This window comes from Babylonia areolata, chromosome 11 (assembly GCF_041734735.1).
Source record: "Babylonia areolata isolate BAREFJ2019XMU chromosome 11, ASM4173473v1, whole genome shotgun sequence".
In the NCBI taxonomy this organism is placed as follows: Eukaryota; Metazoa; Mollusca; class Gastropoda; order Neogastropoda; family Buccinidae; genus Babylonia; species Babylonia areolata.
In genome coordinates, this window is record NC_134886.1 from 9,160,288 (window position 1) to 9,170,287 (window position 10,000).

At 43.1% G+C, this 10,000-nt stretch overlaps 1 protein-coding gene across 4 annotated transcripts in view; it reads right to left on the minus strand.

The window, feature by feature from the left end:
* LOC143287500 (uncharacterized) overlaps positions 1-10,000 on the minus strand; it is a 44,395-nt gene that overhangs the window by 28,624 nt on the left and 5,771 nt on the right. For all 4 annotated transcript variants that reach the window (XM_076595531.1, XM_076595530.1, XM_076595528.1 and 1 more), the window contains exons 4-9: positions 8,996-9,125; positions 7,911-8,047; positions 5,573-5,680; positions 3,659-3,768; positions 1,978-2,155; positions 305-466 (exon numbers count right to left, since the gene is read on the minus strand). In XM_076595531.1, coding sequence (XP_076451646.1) covers positions 305-466; positions 1,978-2,155; positions 3,659-3,768; positions 5,573-5,680; positions 7,911-8,047; positions 8,996-9,125 — 825 coding nt within the window. The remainder of the gene's footprint in view (positions 1-304; positions 467-1,977; positions 2,156-3,658; positions 3,769-5,572; positions 5,681-7,910; positions 8,048-8,995; positions 9,126-10,000) is intronic.

Below are 10,000 nucleotides of genomic sequence, written 5' to 3' on the forward strand. Positions count from 1 at the left end.
GGCTGCTCCTCCCATTTAGAGTAATATCACTACATTGCGGCAATACCCTTTTTTCCTGTCTGCAAGCGTATTCATTTCACAACCAAAGTGCATTTTTCTATAAATGTTTGCCAAAGACAACCTTTCTCGCCAGGGACAACCTTTTTGCTGCTGTGGTTTCTGTTACATGCGCAAAAGGTCATGCCGTACGCCTCAGGACCTTGGTTTATCATCTCATCCAAATGACTAGCATCCAGACCACCACTTGGAGTCTAGTGGAGGGCGCTGGGGGGGGGGGGGTGTAAAGACTGCTGTGTATGCGCACCTGCTGCTGTTCAAAGCTGCCGATGCGTTCCATGAGCTGCATGTTCTCTGACTCTGTCTGTCGCCACTTTCCTCTCAGCCTGTCTGCTTCTGCCCTCACTTGCTCCAGCTCTCCCTGCAGCCGTGTGCGCTCCGACATCAGTGAGTCCACTGTCTGGTTCACCTGTAAACACATGAAACATCCGTAAATGCAGGCATGCAGGTATGCAAACACACACACACACACACACACACACACACACACATCACACACACACATACACATCACACACACACACGCGCGCGCGCGCGCGCGCGCACACACGTCAACACACACACACACATGCACGTCAACAAACACACACACACACACACGTCAACACACACACACACACACAATGTAAATACACACACACACACACCATTTAAAAACACTTATAGTGAATAGACGTTAAACTGAAGATAACTGAAGATAACACACACACACACACACACACACACACACACACACACCACAATCACACACACATTCTGTGGGAAAGTTTTCTGATTGTGCTGTTCCTCCCAAAGAACTGGGCACATTACTGAATTGTGATTAGTGCCTCTCATGTGCTATGATGATGAAACATTCATCATTCACTGCCATTGCTGAGATATCTGAATGTCCATGGGGGACGAAACTGCAGTTATATTAGGCAAAATAACAGATTTCTTCAACAAAGAGAATTCAAATGGCTCCCCACTTGCCAACTTTTAAGAGCTTACATCACTATCACAAATACCGCCCTTTTACTTAAGAATCATTGTAAAAGTTATTTTGCGATAGAAGAGTTTTTCTCACTGACTTACACCAGTTTTCCATTATCATTTACTGTTCTATTTATCTATAACATTTCAGTAACAATATTCAGAACAAACTTTGAGAAATAATAATAATAATAATGATAAAAAAAAAAAAATTTTAAAGCATGAACAGGACTATGTACCAGTGATGCTGAAATTAACCAAAACGCTGGCGTGACTTCCATGAAGTTGTCTTCAGGGGGAAAAAGTCTGTCTCTACTTGTATAAATGTGAGTGAGTGTGTATACACTGCGGGGGCGAAGGTTCTGTGCGTGTTTTACAGCATGCATGCATGCATGGGCATGTCATGAACATTAAGTCTGTTATATATGTATATGCTGTGTTGTCAGTGTGTTGCTGCTGATGATGATGATATGGATACTTATATAGCGCCAATCTTAGGACAGAGGCCAAGCTCTAAGCGCTTTTCAAACACAGGGTCATTTGCACAACAGGCTGCCTACCTGGCTAGAGCCGACGGACAGCTGCCATTGGGCACTCATCTTTCATTTCCTGTGTCATTCAATCACATACACATACACACCCATACAGACATATGACATCTTACGTGTATGACCATTTTGCATTAGCCCTCCATGTAGGTGTTTTTGGGGATATGCTGCTGGGTATGTTCTTATTTCCATAACCTACCGAATGCTGACATGGATTACAGGATCTTTAACATGAGTATCTGATCTTCTGCATGCATATACCCACAAAGGGGAGTCAGACACTAACAGGTCTGCACGTGTGTGGACCCGCCAGGCGTCATTACCGGGATTTGAACCTGGGACCCTCAGATGGAAAGCCCCCTCGACTGCTGCGCCAGTCTACTGATGTCTGTTTGCTCACCTCTTCCAGCAGACTCTCTTTGCCCTTCAGCACACTCTCCTTCTCTATCTCCAAACTCTGCAGCTGTTTGCGTACGTTGTTCAGCTCAGATTCCAAGCCTGTGGCTGCTGAGTTGAAGTCACGCTCTCGACAGGCCAGCGCATTCTGACTGGCCTCCAGATCTGCCTGGAGCTGTCTCCTGAGGAGAACGATGTACAATCATTCATCCAAATGACTCAAAGGTCAGAAATAGTGTATGTGGGTGGGTGGGTGAGTGTGTGTGTGTGTGTGTGTGTGTGTGTGTTTATGAGTGTGGGTGTGTATGTCTGTATATGTGTATGTGTCTGTGGATGTTTTATCACAACAGATTTCTCTGTGTGAAATTTGGGCTGCTCTCCCCAGGGAGAGCGCGTCGCTACACTACAGCGCCACCCATTTTTTTTGTATTTTTTCCTGCATGCAGTTTTTTATTTGTTTTTCCTATCCAAGTGGATTTTTCTACAGAATTTTGCCAGGAACAACCCTTTTGTTGCCGTGGGTTCTTTTACGTGTGCTAAGTGCATGCTGCACACGGGACCTCAGTTTATCATCTCATCTGAATGACTAGCGTCCAGACCACCACTCAAGGTCTAGTGGAGGGGGAGAAAATATCGGCAGCTGAGCCGTGATTCAAACCAGTGCGCTCAGATTCTCTCGCTACCTAGGCGGACGCGTTACCTCTGGGCCATCACTCCACATGTGTGTTTGTGTATGTCTGTGAGCATATATGTGTGTCAGCGAGTGCATACTCAAATGCATTATGTGTGTATGCATGTACATGTTCCAACAATGATGCGTTGGCAATCTTGCACTGAAAATGGGGCAACAAATATATCCAAATTTATCACACGTACACAAATTCTGAGACTTTTTCACACTGGATGTGCTTAGTATGTCAAAACAAAAACAAACAAAAAAGGCAAAAGAAAAAGTGTGTGCAGACTGACTTGGACCAGATTTGTTTTTCACGGATCTGTTTCAGAACCATGAAGCACAGCTGAACATATCGGAACATAACCAAAAACCTGAAGCCAACAAGGTGGACATCGATCAATGTTGACGTCACTAAAGCAATGAAGTCTGAGAACACAGGTAGCAATGACCTGGGATCTGAACTGACCTAAAACACACACAATAATAATAATAATAATAATGGTATTTATATAGCGCTGAATCTTGTGCAGAGGCAAATCAAAGCGCTTTCGCACCAGTCATTCACACGCATGCATAACTCTAAAACTGGAGAAACTAAAGACAAGGAAGAACCAGGCAAGGGAGGCTATTTTGGGAAGAGGTGGGTTTTAAGGCCAGACTTGAAAGAGCTGAGTGTGGGGGCTTGACAAAGCGAAAGAGGAAGTTCATTCCAATTGCAAGGTCTAGAGACAGAGAAAGAACACACACACACACACACACACACACACACACACAACCACACACACACAACCAAACACACACACACACACACACACACACACACACACACACACACACAACCAAACACACACACACACACAACCAAACACACACACACACACAACCACACACACACATACAACCACACACACACATACAACCACACACACACAACCAAACACACACACACAATTTGCCAGCTTGTGGATCCTATTGTGTTATAACTGTGTTTTCCAAAAGCTACACTCACATTTTGTTCACAAGCGATGCATTCTGCGTATCCAGGTCAGTGACAGTGGTTCGCAGAGTCCTGATTTCCTCCTCCAGGTTCTGTTTTATCAGCCTGTGATTGTCTTCAACCTGCAACCCACAACAGACAGTATAAAGATCAAAGGTTAAAGGTCCCCAGAGCCCTACATGGCATTCAAGGCAGTGAATTCATATCCACCGGGTGGCGGATGGGGGAGCCCTCCCTTTGGGGGTTGCACCAAATGATATGGAATAAGGTGCCATGGACCCACATAGTCTAGGAGAAGGACAACTCTGATTTCAAACCCGGGCAGATGGAGTCCAATAGACTAAGCAGGCAGTCCTTCCAAGAGAAGGAAAACTCCCAAGAGAAAACCCGGCCAACTGCAAACCATTACCAGAACAAAAGATCACTAAAGATGGCGCCACAGTGGCCTCTCTAATGGGTGTGATCTAATCAAAACCAGCTGTGCACGCACTCTACGACACATGGCTACGCAGACAACGCTAGACTGATGTGGTGTCGTCTTCCTGGACCATGGCCGGGGGGAGACGGTGCCGGGCCCTCAACCTCAAAGGGGCCCATCCACTACTACCGACCACGGACGCGGTGCTTCTCAGACTCTTCGGGGAGAACAGATTGGACCACGTGGGCAAGCAGTACTTTGACCCCATCCCATATTCTCCAAGACTGCCCCCTGTATGAGAAGATGCGGCAGCAGTCCTGCCCTGGGGGTGCAGACCTCAACACCAAGCTCTGGGGGACGGTAGCCGATCTTCGCTGGACGTCCAAGTTTGTGGCATCCCTCGGACTTTGGCCCTGACTGCGTAGCTGTCAAACGCAAAAGAAAGAAAGATATCCACTGTGTCTAGGGCACAGCATAGGTAGGCAGGGCCCAATCCTCTCCACATGCCAGTTTAACCTCTCCAAACCAAAGTCCTGTACCCATTCACACCTGGGTGGAGTGAGGTAAAGTGAAAAAAAAAAAAGAGAAAAAGTGGAGGAAAGGGCCTTTCCCAAGGACACAACACAACGCCGAAACAGGGCCTCGAACCCCAAACACTGGTGATCACTGGACCAGAAGTCCAATGCATAATGAATTCAGAGCCTCCTTATGCACATTTTTTTTCCTCAGCTGTGATCACCATTACTGTATTTACAATTATGATAATAGTAGCTGAGGAGAAAAAAGTAACAGTAATAATAAGTAATACATAACACATACATACATCATAATGCAAACTTATTCTCCATATAGGTGGACAGTAGTTTGCACAGGACAGGAATGTCACACCCCTGCCGGAGTCTGCACTAGTGGGTCACGGTTAAGTATGTGTAATTAAATGCAAACTTACATAACACATACACACACATACAGACAGACAGACAGGGTTTAACTCTCTCCATACGAACGGCGAAAGAGACGACGTTAACAGCGTTTCACCACAATAACCACCATCAAAATATTACCAGCGGAAGGCTCTTACACTGAAGAGGTGAATGTTGACAAAGAATACCACAATTCTGACAACGGAAGCTAAAGGTTGGGTCATTGAGACACCCACTGGACATCCAAGGGGTCTGTGTAGAGGAGAAGAGAGGACTGGCCGTACTGAGTGAGTTAATCAGGAGCCCCATTGTTGTAATTTTACCTGTTGACTAGTTACTTTCTTTCATTTTGTTGACACTCTTTCTTGTGCTAACTGAGTAGAGAGGAACATGGAAGGTAGTGATGACTTAAGGCATGGGTGGGGTGGGGAAGGTGACGGATTCTCATCTGAAACCGTAACTGTGGGTAGACGTTAAACAAAAGAACGACTGAACGAATGAACAAACAGAAGGACAATCGAAACACAGGGTTATTGCACTGACTCACGCTGAAGCAAGAGAACAACATGACTGTTGCACACCCACCTCCTTCAGCCTGGCCTGTAAGACCTGCGCCTGCTGCTGATCTGTGGAGGCCCTCTCTGCGATCTGATGCAAACGGGTCCTGTCTGCCTCCACCTCCTGCATGTGAGTCTGAAACATCCGCAACACATCCACATCATGAAAAGCTTTCAATCAACATTTATTAAGCGCTTTGTTTGTTTGTTTTTTACAAACAGAGCTGACAGCATTTTACATGTACAAAACTTATGCAAATGTGAAGGACTATATAATAAAACGAACCAGTTTCACACGCTCACAGCGAACATACATGACACCACTCATCTGACTTTCTCACGCACTCAAACGCGTGCACATGCACACACACACATATACACATGTATGTAATCATGCATGCACATACACACATGTACGCGCATGCACACACACACACACACACACACACACACACAGAGTCTCAAACACATAGAAAAACATCCATATGATATCATGGATGAAAAGCACACTGAAAGTGTGGGGGACAAGGAGATCAGTACTGTTCTACTTTTCAAAGAGCTCAACCTGATTTACATCATCACAGACTCACACCCCTCCCCTGTCTGCCGTAAAATTTGTATTTTTGTATTTGTATTTCTTTTTTTATCACAACAGATTTCTCTGTGAGAAATTCGGGCTGCTCTCCCCAGAGAGAGCGCGTCACTACACTACAGTGCCACCCTTTTTTTTTCTTTTTTTTGTTGTATTTTTTCCTGCGTGCAGTTTTATTTGTTTTTCCTATCGAAGTGGATTTTTCTTCAGAATTTTGCCAGGAACAACCCTTTTGTTGACGTGGGTTCTTTTACATGCGCTAAGTGCATGCTCCACATGGGACATCGGTTTATCGTCTCATCCGAATGACTAGCGCCCAGACCACCACGCAAGGTCTAGTGGGAGGGGGAGAAAATATCGGCGGCTAAGCTGTGATTCGAACCAGCGCGCTCAGATTCTCTTGCTTCCTAGGCGGACGCGTTACCTCTAGGCCATCACTCCACAACAAATCCTCTTCCTCATTCCTGTTCTTGCCCTGCGTTCACGGGCTGCAGTTCTCGTGTCCGCTTGTTTCAATGAGAGATTTTATGTGAATGAACCATTTCTGTCCTGCTATTTAGGCAGCCACGCTTTGTCTTCAGTGGTCATCAGTCTTCCATTCCACCACTGTTATCCCTTGATTGTGATTCAGTGCATCATAATTAGACAGGCTGCACCCACCTAATAAATTGTGTGTGTGTGTGTGTGTGCGTGTGTGTGTGTGTGTATGCGTGTGTGTTCATATAACAAATACATTTTACAGTATGGATGTGCTTGCAGCTGATTTGAATGTACAGTTTCCAAATATATATGTATGTAACATCCAGTCTGCTCTCAAAATGATTCTTTTTTAAAATTGTTCTTGTTCTTGTTGCTAAAAGTCCAGTCGACTGCCATATCAGGACTATCAACCCATACTTTTTTTGTAAATGTATACATAATTAAAAAAAAGTTTTTTTAAACATATATATACATCAATAAATGGTTGAATGAATAAATGAATGAATGAAAAACATAAATGAATAAAGAAACAAATAACTAAATAAGAAAGGAAACAAAAAGTACAAGCATAAAAATCTATCAGCACACTGGATTCTTTCCCCGCATCCAAACCTAACTGCTGTTTTACCTTTTTTACACAAATGTTGGTACACCTTTTGATGTCCTCTTGATAAAAGTTCTAAAAACCTTTATCAAAAGTTACTGTGTTTCAAGTCAAAATGGGAAAACCTTTATCATAAAAAGAAGGAAAAAATAATATAAAAATATACATCAAAAACTGACGGAAAAAGCTATACTCTGAGATCTCAATGCAAGCATTTATCATCAATGAATTCACTTTCCAGTGAACAGATATTAACCTAATGACCAACCAATAACCTGTTTTACCTCACTAGGAGGAAGGCGGTAGAATGGTTAAAACACTCATCTGCCAATACAGAGTCTGTGAGGGTCTGGGTTTGAATCCCACTCATTCTTTCTCCCAAGTTTGACTGGAATATCGAACCGAGCGTCTGGTCATTTGGATGAGACGATAAAACGAGGTCCGTTGTGCAGTACGCACTTAGTGCACTGAAAAAGAACCCATGGAAAAGAGTGCTGTCCTCTGACAAAATTCTGTCGAAGAAATCCATTCTGATTGGTACACAAATTTATAGGCATGGACTCAAATCCTAAGTGAGTTGGGTTATGCTGCTGGTCAGGCATCTGCCTAGCAGATGTGGTGTAGCGTATATGGATTTGTCTGACTGCAGTGACACCTCCGTGAGAAACTGAAACTGAAACTTTCCCTCACATTTTGTTGATCAATGACCCTCTGCGTCTGTTCTAACTGCCGAATCAGTTCAGAGTACTGGTTCTGCAGTCGAGACAGTTCCCCCGAGGCCAGATTACAGTCTGACTGTGCTGCCTGAAGTGATGTCTGTGCTTTTTCTGAAACAATAATAATGATAATAATAAGTATTTACATAGCGCCAAATCATATGCAGAGACAAATCAAAGCGCTTTCACATTGGTCACTCACACACATGCATAACTCTAAACTTCAGAAACTTAAAGGCAGGGGCAGGAGGCTATCTTGGAAAGAGGTGGGTTTTAAGGCCAGACTTGAAAGAGCTGAGTGAGGAGACCTGACGAAGCGGAAGAGGAAGTTCATTCCAAACGAAAAGTCCAGAGACAGAGAAAGAACGGCGGCCAAAAGTGGAGTGTTTGAGTCTAACATGTACATGTACGTGTGTGCATAAAACACAGTTTATGTCAGTATTGGTGACAAAGAAAAGCACGACTCACATCTCAATTTTCAACCGATAAAAATTTCTCAGAAGACAAATGTTAATTCAACGAAATCAGACCATTCATAAACATGCAGTAAGTTATTATAACTGATATACATAATTTATTTGTACTCAAGATAAAGAAACTGAAAAAAGAAATTGCTATCAAACTTTTGTTTTCACTTGTACCTTTATTGAAAAGGAAGAAAATACTGAAGTTAACAGAAAAAAAATAATGAAGATTCATCTCATATACATGCAAGCTCAAAATCTTCTCACACCGTAAGTAGGTGTTCAAACTATCTAAAAGATCCATGACAACAGCAAAATGGGTGATGCCTTGAAATGCCAGCAGTTCCATTTTCACAGCTTCAAAATTCAGTCACTCTCTCCACCATCTCCATCTTTTGTCATTATCTATAAACACAGAGAAGAAATAAAATCTATGAACCATACTTTTTCTTCACAATGAAATGGAATAGAAAAGGGAGAATCCTTAATATACATATTACAATCTATTAGCACAGTCTCCTTGAACAAATATTTGTGAATCATATTTCTTCACTTTACATGAATTCTTCTTTTCCCCCCAGTTTTATTAACTGACCTTTCTCTGCTATCAGCCGTTGACACGCTTCCTCTGCCATCTGCCGTCGGGACAATTCTGCTGACAGTTCTTCTTTCAGACGCACGGCTTCTTGTCTCACGCTGTTTGTGTTGGCCGAAGCATTCTGCACCTGTAACAAAGCAGTCTGAGGATGAAAGTACCTTGTGTTGTGTTGTGTTGGTGTTGTGTTGTGTTGTGTTGTGTTGTGTTGTGTTGTGCTGTGTTGCGTTGTGTTGCGTTGTGTTGTGTTGTGTTGTGTTGGTGTTGTGTTGTGTTGGTGTTGTGTTGTGTTGTGCTGTGTTGCGTTGTGTTGGTGTTGTGTTGTGCTGTGTTGTGTTGTGTTGTGTTGTGTTGGTGTTGTGTTGTGTTGTGTTGTGCTGCGTTGCGTTGCGTTGTGTTGTGTTGGTGTTGTGTTGTGTTGTGTTGGTGTTGTGTTGTGTTGTGCTGTGTTGCGTTGTGTTGTGTTGTGTTGGTGTTGTGTTGTGTTGGTGTTGTGTTGTGTTGTGTTGTGTTGCGTTGTGCTCTGCTGTGCTATGCTGTGCTGTGCTCTGCTGTATTGTATATTACTTTTTGTCACAAGAGATTTTTCTCTGTGTGCTGTGTTGTATTGTATTGTATATTACTTTTTGTCGTAAAAGATTTTTTTCCTATCAGAAAACCACGCTGATAAAAAAACACATCTTCTTTTCCCAGGACATAACTTCACCTCAATAACAAGAAAATTTCAGATACCAGAAAAATTTCCTTCTGAGAAACATACTTTACATTTCAGGATTCTAGCTGTAAGAAAATAATATATGCTGCATTGCCATAATAAAATCGTTGTGAGGCAAATACCCAGTGACAGGGAACTGTGTGATGGAAGTTTGGGAAAGGGGGTGGGAGAAACAATCATCAGCAAACACTGCCATTGAAGAGAAAATAAGAAATAAACAAAGCCAAAGAACGACATCCAAGAAAAAAGAGCAACATGGATTGCTAAAGAATTCAGAATTCCCCGTGCAA